Source organism: Gopherus flavomarginatus, chromosome 19 (genome assembly GCF_025201925.1).
Source record: "Gopherus flavomarginatus isolate rGopFla2 chromosome 19, rGopFla2.mat.asm, whole genome shotgun sequence".
Lineage (NCBI taxonomy): Eukaryota > Metazoa > Chordata > Testudines > Testudinidae > Gopherus > Gopherus flavomarginatus.
Genome location: NC_066635.1, coordinates 14532367 through 14549060, shown reverse-complemented (window position 1 = coordinate 14549060; position 16694 = coordinate 14532367). Strand labels below are relative to the sequence as shown.

Below are 16694 nucleotides of genomic sequence, written 5' to 3'. Positions count from 1 at the left end.
TTTCTTAGAAGAGTTGAATGTCAACACGACTAGCCTATGTATCAGCCCAGGCTACCAAACATATTGCTACACCCTGAGCAAATAGCAAAGTGCCATGTATAATTAAGGACCTTGAATTTGCAGTTGAATGTTCCAGGATGTAAGATTATCTCTAACTATTGTGCTATTTCATGTACTTTAGGCACTTACGTTGGATGCTTCAGTGATGATTCCAGGGAGAAGACATTGAAGGGAGCCGTGTTTTATGACTTAAGAAAAATGACAGTATCTCATTGTCAAGAAGCTTGTGCTGAGAGGTAAAGAGAGATTTTTCACTGCACTTTTCACTGTTCTCCGATAACAAAGGGAATTTAGAACTGAGTTCACAATGCGGAAGAACGTGCATATATTAAAGAGAAGACAAACCGTTTTGAAAACAGTGTTTACCTCATGCCTCCAAACATAAGGTTGCTTGGCAACACTGCAAGATGGGGACTCTTTCACCCCTGCCTAACCACAGAAGCAAAGCCATTTTGGGGTCAGGGTCCTTCCCTGGAATTACTGCTTAGCTACATGGAAATGAACAGAGAGTGCAGGAAATGTTCGCTGGCCCAATTTGTGGTCTGAACTGTAACGTGACCTACACACTTGCACATGGGGAATAAGAAGGGGTAAGAACCGGTCAGAATGTTGGCTCTGTCCCCAGGCTCACTGGCCAGATTAGCTGAGCCAGCATGTGAATCGGTGGTAAGAACTGATGACAGGTATAGGCCTGCATTTCTCCACCAGTCTCTCTGCTCCCAGGGGCAAGAGGAAGCAGAAGAATGGAGACTCAGAGGTGTGTCTCAGGCACACCTCTTCCTCAGCTACATCATCCCAGTAGCACCCTTATGTGCTACCCATTGTTCAGGGCAATGCTTAAAATCACTGTGTAACCATGAGAGACTCGCTCTTGGGATATGCTAATTCCTCTAGCTGTAGTGCTTCAGGTTAGCAGGGCCTAGCAGAGTCCCCTTATGAAAACTGGTGAGACTTTATGATTCAGGACAGCTTGAAGTATTGGAAGGGTTGATCTTGCTCAGGATTTAACTTGGTGCACAGGGGAATTACACTCCAGAGCAGGTGCTCATATTGGACTCAGGACACATGGAAAGGAATGGTTATTATCCCCATTTTACAGATGGAGAATTGAGGCACAGGGAGATTAAATGACTTGCCTGAAGCCCTAGAGACAATGTGTTGGGAACTGAACCCAGATCCCCTGAGTCCCAGTCCAGTGTGTCAACCACAGAACCATCCTTCTTCAAAGCTTGTTTAATATTAATTTTTAGTAACGATGATTGTGATTACAAGTATTAAATGACATTAGGTTACATTCAGACTGGAGAGGAGGTGAAGAGGCAGATACAATAAATAATACTGAAAGTAATAATACAGCTCTGCTTGAACAGCAATAGGGAATTAGCCATTAACTCTTACCCCACCAAAAAGAAACGTAAATGGGAATCCCTTTACAAGCAGTTTGTTGATTCTTGTTTGAAATATATTTAAGAATAATGAGCCAGACCCTCAGCTGATGTTAATCAGCATAGCTCCAGATCTCACCCTGTGTTCTCACAGCTGTGTGTGTGTGTGTGTTTGTTTGTCTTGGTGTGGGCAAGAAACTCAGAGAGAGAAGAGAGAGAGAGTTCACCTTAAGAGAGAAAGGCTTTCTATTTGTATGCCATCATTTTGTACTGACAGTTAAACTACATCCATGCAAATGTTAACTTCCTTACACCAAGCCATATGTTAAAATTTTTAACAGACACCTCCACAATCAGAGCGGATTGCCCTTTCATACTTATTTTTGGGTTTTCTTATTTTATATAGTAACTGTTCACTGAAGCACACTTTTATACCTTGAAGGAGAAAAGGAAGCATTTAATCTAAAATTGAAGTAATAGCCGCTTCTTTATTTTGACCATTTGAAAGTTCCTTAACTGGATCAAAATTGGCTCCTTTAAAAGGCTAGTCAAGATAGCTTCAAAATGGACTTTTCTTCTGTGCTGCTCTAAATGGTCAAATACTTTACAAAAAAGAGCTGAAATATTTTGCTTGGACCAGGACCCATCTCCCCTTGTGCTGCAATGCTGTCACATCTGACATTCTAAACAGGCTCAGGCCTGAGCAGTACTTGGATCAGAAACCTCCAACAAACACTCTTTTTCAAGAAATGGTGCTGTGATTCCACAGGAGACACTACTGAACCAGTACCCAGCATAGTCTTCAGAGCACTGTGCTGTTGGGCTGTCATTTGGATAAGACATGAAAATAAAGTCCTGGGAAAATATCACTATTAATATTTCCTTAGCACTTCTTTCAAAAGCAGGGGTATTAAATCTGAGTTCACTGGGCAAACTGCCATGGGGATCTTTATATTCCGCCTAACAAAATTCCCTGTTTGCTTTCAACTGGATATATTATTCTGCACTTCTTGCCAATCACTGTTGTGCCGTGTTGTTATTCACCTTTTTAACAGTTGCTGCCTTGCTCCCCAGAGTTGGCTACATTTCTTGTGGTGGTCAGGGGCATTGTGTATAGAAGTTTCCCAGGTTTGCCAACTGCACAGAGAAACTTTGGAATGAAAGAGTCCAGCTGTATTCAAGGTATTGTTTTCTTCCTACAGGGCTTATACCTACGCTGGCTTAGAGTATGGTGCAGAATGTTACTGTGGGAACAAGCTCCCAGTAACTATTGCAAAGCAAGAAGAGTGCAACAATGAATGTAAAGGAGAGAAAGGTTCCATCTGTGGTGGGGTGAATAGGCTGTCTGTCTACAGGGTGGAGGAGCTGCGGGCAGAGGCCAAACGACGTAAGTAATGTAAAGCTATTTGATGAGTATTTTCTCCCAACAGGGACAGGGCATTCAGCATACTGTCCTGAGTAAGGTTCATCATGCAAACAGGGAGCTTTAGACATCAGTGGGGGAAAAAATATCATTCCACCCTCCCATCCTGCTCCAGAGAATCCTTCACTGGGGTTTTAAACACGGGAAGTGACAGCTGACATTGCAAAGATGCTTCTAAGGGCATGAGCCCATATCTCCAAAGTTACTTAGGCAACTAATTCTCATTGATTTCAATAAGAGTGAGATGCCAAAGACTTTGAGAAGCTGGACCATGAGGTCCACTTATGGCTGGGACAAGTATCCAGCTCAGCTTGGATGGTCGTTCAACTCCTTATTTAGGAGGAATGTGAAGCATCTGACTCAGTTGCATCAGAGTTGCTACATAAAGAGTTTGAGTAACCATGGGAACCAATAAAATATAGAACATTACGACTGTCACCTCAACAAGAGTTCATCTGCAAAAAAAAATCTATCTTGCATTCATTATTACAGGGCAAAATGCAAGTGTATTAGAAATTTAGGAAACCTATTTCTTCTGCCATTCGCTAAAGAGAATGTATGTACCATTCTTGCCCCAAACTTTCTTTTAAACAAAATCAATACGTTTCTGTTTCCAGTGGTAGAGGAATATGCCTCTGTCTCTTCTAGATAAGAGCTGGTAATGATATGACACAAATATTTGCTAGTTCCTACAGGACACCTGTTCTACTAATAGCTGGGGTTTGTGGGAAATTGTGCCTAATTCTGAGTTTTGCCAGTTCTTGTTTGCCATTCATTTAGGACTTATCATGGGAGACAAAATAGATAAACCTTCAGACCAACACAAACCACATAAATATCTACGCAGCTGAGCAGTCTTTACTTTTACAAACCTTCTGATTTCTTAACGTTACTATTTGCTGAGAACAAAACAACAAAGACCTTAGGTTACATCAGCGTATGAAAGAAGAGTCAAGATTCGTACAATAATGCCGACTGCTACACATTAATTATAGATCACAGGTACACAGACCTAAATTGCTAATGTCAGGCTGACATGTACATTGGCAAGTTTCCCAGGATTTGTATCACTGTTTAATTCTGAAGGGGTGTGTGTGTGTGTGTGTGTGTGTGTGTGTGTGTGTGTGTGTGTGTGTGTGTGTGTAAGAGCCAGATTGTGACGCCTTTGCTCACCTTGATTAAGATGTTACTCTTTGAATGGTCCCATTGAAATCAGCAAGACTACTGGCCAAGTAACATACTAATCAAGGTAAATAGGGATAGCAGAATATCCCTGGAAGCTATGTAGAATGAAGTGATCTATGGAATATAATCCACAAAGCAGATACGGTGTATGCAATTGCTGCTTCTGCCTGCTTTCTCACTAATTTTGCCTCTAACCTGGCCCAAACGGTCAGTGGTAGAGCGGGTCCAAATTTTTCCAGTGGAACAGTTTTCTCATCAGATAATGCTGGTTTGACAGAATCAAAACACAGGAATGTGTCTATTGAATCCAAACTTTCCATGGAAACCAGGCAGGCAGACCAGCCTCCTTAGTTTCTCATCAGCCTGCAAATCAGCCCATGAGTGGACAGCTGCAATGCTGAGGTCTCCAGGCTCCCCAGCAGCCAACCCGATGGATTTTCTGGATTCCTAGCCTCTGTGGGCCACCTGACTCCCTAGAAGCCCAGCTGATGGGCTCCCAAAGGTATGTGTCCACTGCACACTGAGCCGGGGTATGTGAGACCTGAGCTTGTGGACGTGCACTTGAGCATCCACACCATAGTGTAAATTTGGGTTTAAAATTGCTGGACCTGGGTCTTACAGCCACGCTTATGTGTCCATGACTCGTATGTGCCACTTGAGCTGTGTCCACACTGCAAAATGACTGGGGCTTGGACCTGAGTCATAGCAGGACTTGGGCTCTGATTCTCCTCCCTAGCAGGATCCTAGGACCTGGGTCTTCAGTGCTTGCTGACCCAAGTAAGACTGATGTGTATGTGGATGGAAGGGGGATTTGGGGTCAAAGCTGAGTCAGATCCTGGGTTTAGTGTGCAATGTAGACGTACCCCAAGGCTCTCTAGGTTGCCCAGCTCCCAAGCAGCACAGCTGACTCCGAGGGCACCAGTTTGCCAGCCTGGAAGTTTTAAAAAAATTCCATTTTGGTTCATACCACTGAAAATTTCACATTTCCAACATTTTATTCTGATTTAGAATTAAAAAGAATTATGCAAATGTTAATTTGTCCACTGGGTGGAAGTTAATCATTATCCAGAGAAATATTTGCACCAACACTGTCAAACCAAGGTAGCTAAACTTAGATGTTTTAAACTCAAAGGAAAATAATAAACTAGTTACTGATTAATTGCAAAACTGATCCACCCCCCATTGAGAAAGGCAGCAGGAAAGTTGGTCTGTTCCTTCTTTCAGTAAAAAAATACATTACTAGAATCCACTTCTTTTCAATGTTGACTTTTCTTTCTGATGGCCAGCTGGGGATCACTTCAGTGGGATATTATCAGCATTTATAAGTAGTCAGTGCCAGTGAAATTCACTTATTTGCAGAAGTCTATGCATCCCTTAAGGCCTCAGAATAAGGCTAGTGTGATTTAAGGGAGACATAGGCCATCTGCTGACCCTCTGCACTTAGATGAATATTATATAGTATGATAATATCATACGCCCCGTATGCTGGAGGAATTCCTATCTGTGAAGTTAGAACCACATCCTGGCCTCTCTGTGCCATTTAGAAAGGAGAGTCTCTGTCCTGCAGTGCAGCTGCAATCCATGAAGTGATCATGGCTCCTGTCTTTGTGAGGATGTTTGGTGAAAATGGAGGTGCTGGCATGATGCTCTGGGTGCTCAGAGATCAGACTGTAGAGCCTAAGCTGGGATGCTGGAAGGCATGGGTCAGGGCTCTGAAGTGGCACTGAGCAGTCTCTCTCTAATGGTTCTTGCTCACAAGCTCAGGGTCTAATTGATCACCATTTCAATAGATCCCTTCATTCTACAGACTTTCCAGGGCTATATTCTGCTATCCTTATTTACCTTGATTAGTATCTTACTTGCCCAATAGTCTTGCTGACTTCAGTGGGACTGTTCAAAGAGTAAGGTATTACTCAAGGTGTGCAAGGGGATCAGGAAGGAATCTGAGGGGTCATGAAGGAATTTTCTCCCAGGTCATATTGGCAGGGATCTTGGGGGAAGTTTGCCTTCCTCTGCAGTAGGGGTATGGGTCACTTGCCAGGAGTTTCTGGATGTATCTCACCTAATCATTTCCCTGTCAAATACTGATGCAGCTCAGTTCCTCCTATTCTCTGCCTGTGGTACCTAATAGTTTAGTCTTCTGCTGGCTGTAATGTTCTGATCTCATTTTAGTTGCTGGGATTAGTGTGAGGTGTGGTGCTGGTGGCCTGCAATATGCGGGAGATCATGATCTAGTGGTCCCTTCTGGCCTTAAACTCTATGACTTTAAGTTACAATCTGGGACTCAGAATTCATTAACCAGTCAAAAGAATGAGCACAAACAAGTGAGGCTCTCTGTGGTTTGGGATCACCACTCTTCTTCCCACTCATTGTGTCTGGGGCAAGGCCTTCAGAACAATAGAGGAATGTGAATGCCTTTTGCATGGGTCTTATATAAAAACAAAGTACATATCAGGCTGGGGGGTGGGGAAGGCTTGAAGGGGCTTCCACCCATCCCTTGTGCTCCTTTGCAAGGCCTCCTGGGATCAGGTAGTGCAACAACTGCCATCTTGACTGAATCAGGGCCCTCCAGAGCAAAAACCAGCAGTCTCTACAGCTTTAAAGCTCTATTCCCCTATAACAGACTCACATCCTCTGTAGATTGGGCACAATGGGAGATGCATAAGACACACACAGAACAAGTGGTAAACAATAGCCCCGGCTTGGGCAATGTACCTTGGCCATGTTACCACTCTGCAGCTACAGTTAAACACAATAGAGCCCATCATTTACATAGGGTCATTCTATTTATAGATTTCTCCCTTGCAAATCAGGAAGACTAAGAATAATGCAATATGCTTAAATTATTATCTGTTGGCTGTGCACAGAGCCTGCTGCTCTCCGCTCCCTTGAGAATGTAGGTGTAGGCTGCTGGAGCTCTGGTCCAGATCAGATTTGATAGGATTTGCCATAGGTTCATAAAACTTTTCTTTCATGAATCAAATATTACTGTAGGAAGCAATTAGTCTTTCAAGAGCATCATGGGCAGCTGGGAATCTTCTACGTGGTTTTCTTTTGGGGGAGGGTGCTGTGTTATTTTTAACAGTCTGATTCAAGGAAACATTTGGAGCCAGATCTCAGCAGATCTTGGTTGCTATTCACCAGCTGAAGATCTGGCCCCGAACAGATTTGAACAGAGAGGAGAGAGAGGGCAAGTGAGAGAGTTGCAGTTTTGACAGCCTCATTCCCCTTCACTGCCACACCTTCCAGCTATGATGTCACCAAAGGTTGGGGGATGGAAGCTAGTGCAGGACTGGGGAAGTGTTCTTGGTTAGGGGTTCTGTTTGGGGCCATGCAAAAAGAGCTAGAATATCAAAGGGACCTACTGGAGATAGAGGAGAGGATTGGTGGTGGGGCATGGAAGAGAAGGATGGGATGGGGACGGGGGAGCTTCTGGTTGTTTCAAATGGTGGAAAGGAGCAGGAGGATAGGAAGAAGGAACAGGGAAGAGTGAGAAGAGACACATCAAAATGTGTGGCACAAATCAGATAGGTTTCAGATCAACGTGAACATTCCAATTGTCCCTATCTAAGCTAGTAAGCCTTAACAGGTTTGCCCAGTTCTAGCCTTATAACATACAGGCACGTAGGATGGCAGTTCTTCATAATCAGCTGGTGTGATGCATATTGGCATGCTCTCATAGAGGGACAGCTCTGGGGCAACCACCATGTCCTCTCATTTGTACAATTCTTAGCACAATGAGGCCTCTGCATGCTCTTCTAATATACCTAGTAAAGAATTATACTGCTGCAGTAGATGGAGAAATAGTTCATCTTGAGCTAGTACTTTGAATTGGACCTTTTTGGGGGGTCTGGGGGAGGGAAATTATGGAATTCCAGCAGTTCCTGTCTTTACCTCTGTCGTTCTCTTATCTTGGTCTCTTTTTTTGCTGATGTTCTCCCTATATCTTTGCCATCTCCCTCCTGCCCGCCCCCAATTCCCTTCCACCCCACATTTATCTATGTATGATTCTCAGCAGTGCCATGCTATACAGGACTGAAAGCTGGCAATGTGACAGTGATAGTATGTTCAGATCACATGATAAGATCGTCATCCACTGAGCACTGGTACCCTATCTAACCAAGCAGAGCATATCAAAAGCCATGGCACACAGATGCAGCTTCGTTACTGGAATAAAATAAATTATTTCTAGGAAACATTAGTCCCAACCCCTCTCAGAGAGCACAACTGTAAATTGTCAAAGCTATGGGGCAGGGTTACATGGCCCAGTTCATTATGAATTGCTTGGAAAATATTCACTTTTGTCTTGGGACAAATGGGGTACTTATGAAACTGAAGTGAAGACCTGGCCTGGATGGAGGAAGATGCATGTGTATGTATAGAGAGATCTAGCAAGGGATATGGACTTGATTTGTCTTTAAATACAGCAAAGAGAACACATGTTGCTGTTGGGGAATTGAAGACACTCACACACATAAATGCTGGACCTGAAGCTCTTCTCTTGCTGGTGTAGATCAGCAGTAGCGTCACTGAACTCTAATATTAGACCCTGCACAAATGTGTGTGAGATCAAAATCTACCATAAGGTACACTCATCTGTGCAGGAGTCAGACTGTCTCAGGGGCTGATTCAAGGCCATGGAATGAACTCCCACAGAAATGGAGGACCATCACAAATCTCCACACTTTCCACCCCAAGTGCAAAGTGTATTTCTTCAACCCAACTTCTTGTGTATAAACATAGAAGTGTGGACAGGGGCAGCTCCAGGCCCACCATGCCAAGCGCGTGCTTGGGGCGGCATGCCGCAAGGGGTGCTCTGCCAGTCACTGGGAGGGCAGCAGGCAGGCAGCCTTCAGCGGCATGCCTGCGGAGGGTCCACTGGTCCTGCAGCTTCAGTGGAGCCGCGGGACCAGCGGACCCTCCGCAGGCACACCTGTGGGAGGTCCACCAGAGCTGCGGGACCGGCGACCGGCAGAGCGCCCCCCGCTGCACGCCACCATGCTTGGGGCTGCAAAATGTCTAGAGCCGCCCCTGAGTGTGGACATTTAAAAATGAACACTAAAGCTCCACTGCATGTGCAGTTCTCCTGGGGCGAAGACGAGAGAGAGAATGAACCATACGACAGATCTTGCTCAAGTCACTTAGTGCTCTACAGTGTTCTGAAAACCTATGTAGAATAGAATGCATTAGACCCTTTGCCTCCTGTAATCTTATCACGTTAGTGTGTATCCTGCTCCTGACTTTTTTTCTCCTTGTTTTCTTATTCCCGTTGACTATAACTTGGACTCCACTTTTTTTTTTTTTTTGGCACACTGAGCATATTTTTTTCCGTCCTGAAATAAAAACAAACAAAAAGATACTTTTTGCCTGGGAATTTCATAGCTGGCCAGTACCCTCTGAACATGCCATTTTCCCATTCATTTCTAATAAGGGTACATCTACACTGATCGGCAGGTAGTGATTGATCTATCGGGGATCGATTTATTGCATCTAGACTACACACGATAAATCGATCCCCGATCGCTCTCCCATCGACTGCTGAACTCTAGCTCGGCGAGAGGCGGAAGCAAAGTTGACGGGGGAGTGGCGGCCGTCGATCCCACGCCGCAAGGATGCAAAATAAATGATTCTAAGTTGATCTAAGATACGTTGACTTCAGCTACGCTATCCTCATAGCTGAATTTGCATATCTTAGATCGGTCCCCTCCCAGTATAGACCAGAGCTAACAGTAGTTAGGCATCCAAATCCTGTAGGTCACTTTGAAAGTCTCAGCATTAAAAAAATAATCATTCAGTTCTGCAAACGGAGTGGTTACCATTGCAAGGTCAGCATTTGGCACCACATACTGTAGAGTGGTATCTGAGCTAGCATAATGTTTTCTTGTATTTAAAATAGGGAGGTGGCTAAGTGGTACATGATTCTTTTAAATGGTGATCACTATATGCGGATCATCAAGGTGTTGAGATGCCAACACAACAGTTTAACTTATCAAAAATAAGATCAAGAGGTGATTATGGTGTAAAGCTACCACAGAGAAATAAGCTCCTGGTGAGATAATACTGGGTACTAAAGGGCTGTTTAATCTAATGGAGAAAGACATATCAAGAACAAAAGGCTGGAAGTTAAAGCCAGGCAAATTCACATTGGAAATAAGGAACACACTTTAAACAGTTTGAGTGATTATCCCCTGATGTGATAGATTCAAATCAAGACTGAATGCTTATGGAAGAGATGCTTTAGTCAGACAAGTTATTGGGCTCAATACAGGGTAACTGAGTGAAATTCTTTGGCCTGTGCGATACAGGAGGTCAGATTAGATGGTTGAATGATCCCTTCTGGTCTATGATTTTATGAACAAAAGATTTTGTGAGTGTGAGATGATACCGGCAGCGTGGCCTCTGCAGATCCCTACTGAGAAACAAACAGATCACCTTAAAAATTGCATCTCAGTGATTGCATCTCTGATTTCTTCCTCCCACTGAGAAAGGTAAAATTTTAGGGTCCCGATACCAGTTGCATACACTCCTTTGTCACTGAGGAGCAACTCCATGGAAATCTGTGGATTTACTCTGAATTCACACTGGCGTAACTGAAATTGAAATCTAGGCCATGTTGCCAGACAGTCATATGCATGTAATTTTGTCAAGGCCCCAAACTACATCTCCTATTAGTTCCGTCCAATATTAACTATATTTGCCCATTTACCATGTTTTTTTGGTAGACACACTATTGTCTAGTTGACAGAGCACTGGACTAGGACTCAGCAGACCAGCATTTTATTCCCAGGTCTGTTACTCAAGCTTGAGCAAGTTGTTTCATTTCCCTGTGCCTCAATTTTCCCATCAGTAAAATGGGAAGAATGATATTTGCTTCCTTTGTAAAGTGCTTTGAGATCTAGGGTTAAAAGTGATGTAAAAATAGGTACTGTTGTTATGTGACTGGGTTCGTAAAATATCATGACTTTCTGTAGCATCATCATTCACCTTCTCAAAGAGTAGGAAAGCCAATTGCATGACTAGGCTAGTATATTTCCAGGACAACTTTGCAAAGGGACATTTGTCCTTGTATGGTAAGTGGGACAGAACACTACACTCTAAGTACTAGCAAGACTCAGATCTCAGTTATTCATCTGTAAATCTGGAGTAACTTTACTGACCTCTTTAGTTACTGAGCATTTACACTGGTGCAATGGAGATCAGAATCTGGCCCTCAGGATTTCAGCAAAGAGCGTGCAGTCTCCCTGAATGACTTGTAAAAGCTGAGTTTAGATTTTGAAGGCTGCAGTGAGCTCCTCTGATCTGAAAAGAATGCACGTGAATGGGAAGCGGGGGACGTCTTCGTAACTGAACAAATGTGCAGAAAGGTGGGTCCCTGAAGGGGCTTCTGAACTCATTTAAATTCCATTTCTTTTCTGGTGCAGATCATGGGAAGTTCTGTAGATTTTTATCAGGGCTTTTAAGCCTTTCAGGGGAAAAATATCTTCAAAAGAAAACTGGGGCTTGCAAACAATAGCAATGCCCTCAACCAGCGGAATTTAATTTAAATTCTTCTCTGCAGCCCTACTTTCAATATTTAGTACAGGGCTAAAGGGGTGTGTTCCTTTCAGTATAGTAGGACTTGCAATACATTTTCCTAGTGTGTCTCTCTATTTCACTTATTTCTAAAGTATTCTGAAAATACATATATATGGAGAATCTTTTTTAAAGATTCAAAATGAATATTGTCCTTTGTGATAGTGACAGGCTACTATGGATGCTGTTTTCTCAAGAGAAACCTATTTCATATCCCCGCAGGGAGGAATGTTATCTATCGAGGATGTTTTAGAGCTCCAGAAAATTTAACAGTCACCTTTCCAGCCTCTTTGATACAGTCCAATTTGACGGTGGAGATGTGCTCTGAATTTTGCTCCAAGAAAGTAAGAACAGTTCTCATTTCGCTTTTTTCTCTGTATGTGTTAATTTATGAAGTAAATAGAGAAGCTTAGTGTCTTTGGAGCTGTGGATTCAAAAATTAGTTTCCAAAGGACAGATTTCTTCAAAGGAAGCTCACAGTGGCATACCCAGTCTAATTAGTTATGTGGGGGAGGAGAAATCAGAATTCTGCCTCTAAAGATGATGGACAGAGAAACCAATCCTAAGTGACCATCCAGTGGGCCAGCAGAAAGTAATGTGACATACAATATTGACTAACAAGTACAGACCTGAAATGAATGCTAAATAGGACAGATTCTTCCCTTAAGAGATTCAAGTTCAGCACCTTGTGTGTTCATTGTGCGTACTGAATGGAAGAATTATGTCCAGTTGTACCTCCCCCTGCACTGCTTTGTACCTTGTGAGCCTGATTCTGATCTCAGTTATACTACTGTCAATCACCAGTCACATTGCTGAACTCACTGGAATTACAGCAGTATAACGGTCGTGTATGGGCGATCAGGATCAGATCCTCCACTGCTATAAATTTATACCAACTGAGGATTTTGGCCTCTGTGTCTACACACCTTTAAAAAACAAACAACAGCAAGTAGTATAAGTGAGGGAGAAATATTATCTGGTAGCATTTTATACCAACTGTGCACAGGTGTAAGGGAGTGGGTCCAAAGTGTCCAGAATAATTTGGACGACAATCTGATCCTCATTGCTTTGACCTTACTCCCGTTTCACGCCAGCTTTACCCAGAGGTACCTCCATTAACTACAACGGTGTTACTTCCAGTTTACCTGAATGGGTGGAGTTTAAGTTCCACTTTGATGCTGGGAATGATTCTTCACTCTTGCATCTTATGTGATCATTTTGACAGCTGTCCAAGGTGACTACAAAGAGTCTGATTCTCATTTAAACTTGGGGCTTTAAAGTGGGTGTAGATTATGTTTATTCCCAATGGAAGGCCACTTTGTACTGCCACAGTGGTGTAATACTTGGGGGGGAGGGTTTGACCTAAGATATGCAGCTTCAGCTATGTGAATGGCGTAGCTGAAGTCGGTGTATCTTAGGTCAATTTACCTGGTCGTGAGGACGGTGGTGAGTCGACCGCTGCTGCTCCCCCATTGACTCCACTCCCGCTTCTCGCCACGGTGGAGTTCCAGAGTCGACGGCAGAGCAATCGGGGATCGATTTTATCGCATCTACACTAGACGCAATAAATCGATCCCCAATAGACTGATCACCAACTGCCAATCCGATGAGTAGTATAGACATGCCCTTAGTTTAAATGAGAATTAGGTTCTACTACTGTTATAACTGAGGCCTCCTTTACACCCAGTTTTGTACCAGTATAACTGGTTGGGGTGCCGTTTATTTTTACTGAAATAACTATATTGGTACAACCTCAAGTGGGGATTCAGTTATACTAGCATAAAGGTTCCTTATACCACTAGCTCATTCTCCTTTCCATATGAGTCTAAGCTATAAGCACCTTTACACTGATATAATTGTGTCCATACTGCAACCAGGAGGCGTGAATGCAGCATGTGTAGACATGCTACCTTTCACCTAGGTAGCTCATTACAATAGCAGTGAAGCCATGCAGGGCAATCAATTTTTTTTTCCAATATCCAAATTTCTTGATCAAGGTATAGCCAAGGTCCAGACTTCACAGAAAATAACACAAAATAACAACAATAATAATAAGTAAAAAAAACAATTTTGTGAATCCTGACTGGGTATGCACTTGAGGGATTAACCTGTGCTGCCACAGCTTCACTACTATTGTTGCCAAAGGTACCTATATCAAAGCTAGCTCAGGTGTGCGTATACAATCACACGTCTGATTGCAATGTAGACATACCCTAAGAGGGTTGTACTGCCCCTATATGGCATAGTTAAAGTGATTCCACTTATGTGTTTAGATAAACCCTGAGTGGAGAATTCTGACTTAGTAACCTCTTACACCCACTTTGCATTGGTGCAAATGACCACACAGTGGCTAATAAAGTTCTGCTACTTATTTATTGGCCTGTAGACTGACATAGAGGTCATAAGAATGTAAGAGTGGCAGGGGTGGCTCTAAGAATTTTGCCACCCCAAGCATGGGGCGGCAAGCCACGGGAGGTGCTCTGCCGGCATCTGCGGAGGGTTTGCTGGTCCCGTGGCTTCGATGGACCTCCCGCAGGGACCCTCCGCAGGCACGCCTGTGGGAGGTCCGCCAAAGCAGCGGGACCAGCGGACCCTCTGCAGGCACGCTGCCGAGGGCAGCCTGCCTGCCACCCTCGCAGCGCCGGCAGAGTGCACCCCGTGGCTTGCCACCCCAAGCATGCTTTTGGCGTGCTGGGGCCTGGAGCAGCCCCTGAAGAGTGGCCCTACTGGGTCAGTCCAAAGGTCTATCTAGCCCAGTATCCTGTCTTCCAACAGTGGGCAGTGCCAGGTGCCCCACAAGGAATGAACAGAACAAGTAATCATCAAGTGATCCATCCCCTGTCGCCCATTCCCAGCTCCTGGCAAACAGAGGCTAGGGACACCATCCCTGCCCAACCTGGCTAATAGCCATTGATAGACCTATCCCCCATGAATTTATCTAGTTCTTTTTTGAACCCTGTTAGGGTCTTGACCTTGGCATACATCCTCAATTGACTGGGTTTACATCTGCATAACTCACTCCATTGACTTAGTAAAGATGAACTGGTGTAATGGAGTGGGGCATTTGGCCCAGGCATTTTCTATTGAGAGGCCGTCCTTCTCCTCCCCCCAAGTTGGGTTGTATGTTTGTGCAAAGGAAGAATTGTTTTGTGGTCCGATTTAGCCTAAAGCCAGACGACATGGAGTAAACCAAACATTCAATTAATTTGTCTTCTAGTAACACAAAGTGATTAAAACTATTAAGGCACGAAAAACAAAATCTTCATAATCACTAGGTAGAGTAATTTTAGCAGCTTTTATCCCTTGATGGGGAGTGGGAAGTCTTTTTCCAGTTAACATATCCTTTCTACCACCTCCTCAGTTCAATGTGTTTTGAGAAAATGCCGCTGAAGCATTGTTCTGTGTTAATTAGTTACCATAGTACGTGCACATGCATACGTAATACCAATATAGGGAGTGTGTGGGAATAAGGGGTAGAGCAAAGCACTGAACTGAAGGACTCCTGGGTTCAATTCCCAACTTTGCCCTTTTTTACACAAGGACATGCAGGGAAGTCAATCTGAACTGCCTAAAAGTGTGAATTTTAAATGAATTAGTTAAACCACATTAAATCTCTGTGTGGACACACTTATTCAGAATTAAAGTGGCCTTTTTTCAATTTAGAAGTGAATTAAACTAAACTGAATGAAGACCACTTTAACTGGAAATAAAAATGTCCACCTGGGTTTAACAGGGTTTACCTAATCCACTTGCGAGGTGTAATTATTGCTTGTCAATTTCTCAGATGATTGTATGGAAAACCCTGGAGAAGAAAGGTTATCATAAACAAGCACTCAAACGCTGATGCCTACATTTTCACAAATGACTGGTGATTTTGGATGCTTCGGTTTTTAGGACACCTTAAAAGGGCTTGGTTTTCAGAAAAGCTAATTCATGAGTACTTAGTTAAGATAAGGCTCTTAGGGACCAGATCCAGCTCTCACTGAAGAATATGGGAGGTTTTCTGTTAACTTCACTGGGAATTGGAACTAGTCTTAACTCAGTAAGATAATAGGAACTGGGCCAGATTTTCATCTGTGTAAATCATCATAGCTCCATTAGGCTTTATTTATATTCCAGTAGCACCTAGAGAACCCGTTCAGGATCACAGCCCCATTGTGTTATATGTTTGTATAGTGTATAAGAATTGTTCCCTGTCCAAAGACCTTGCAGTGTAAAATAAGCAGAGATTTTTATTTCGGGACAGCTAATTTCAAGGTATTTTCCTTTTTACTCTTAGAACAGGCCAGTTGATAGAAATTTGCTAAATGACGTTTGACTTGGTTGCAAAACGAACAGGCTTATTTTCAAACAAACCTCAAATCAGCAGCAGCATCGAGGGATTAATTTTTTTCGATGACGGAGACTGCCTTTCTTTGCACATGTTAGTTCTTCTCTGTGCTTTTTGGGTAATCACAACTGTGTCCCTCTGTCTCCAGGAAAGCTGCATCAAAGGTTTAGCCATGATCGGAGTTGAACTAATTATATATGCTTTTGATCTCTGGGTAGTTCATTAATTGAATGGGTTTATAATAAAAAAGAGTTTTAGAGGCTACGGTTAGGATGCATTTATGTAAGTGGTGAAGAAAATGCTGTAAGGAAGGCAAACAAAAATAATTAGAGCTGTGTTAACTACAAAACTAATGTTTAAGGGCATGGGTGTTGATATTAACGGAACTCTGGTGCAAGTAAGCTACTCATATGAGCAGTAAGGGCTTGCAGGCCCTGATCCTGCAAATGTTTACACAAGTAGGAACTTAATATAAACTGCTAGATTCTGCCATTTTGGGGCATGTTAGTTAGTAACTTACTCTTCACAGGTGAAATCCTGGCTTCACTAGATTCAATGGCAAAACTCCCAGTGATATCAATGGAGCAAGGATTTCACCCCATGAGCCCAAAGAAGTCCCATTTGTTTCAGTAGGATTGTGGGTACAGTAAGGCTTGATCCAGCAAGAGCACTTAAGCACATGCCTAACTTTAAGCCTGTGGGTAGGCTCACTGGCTTCAGTGGATCTACACTTCCAGAG

The 16694-nt window shown here is 43.3% G+C and overlaps 1 protein-coding gene across 2 annotated transcripts in view; it reads left to right on the top strand.

The window, feature by feature from the left end:
• The window catches only part of WSCD1 (WSC domain containing 1), a 55600-nt gene that overhangs the window by 22321 nt on the left and 16585 nt on the right, over positions 1-16694 (top strand). The window contains exons 3-5 of one of the 2 annotated variants that reach the window (XM_050929158.1): positions 182-296; positions 2648-2832; positions 11848-11969. In XM_050929158.1, coding sequence (XP_050785115.1) covers positions 182-296; positions 2648-2832; positions 11848-11969 — 422 coding nt within the window. The remainder of the gene's footprint in view (positions 1-181; positions 297-2647; positions 2833-11847; positions 11970-16694) is intronic. The other variant, XM_050929159.1, reaches the window with a different exon arrangement.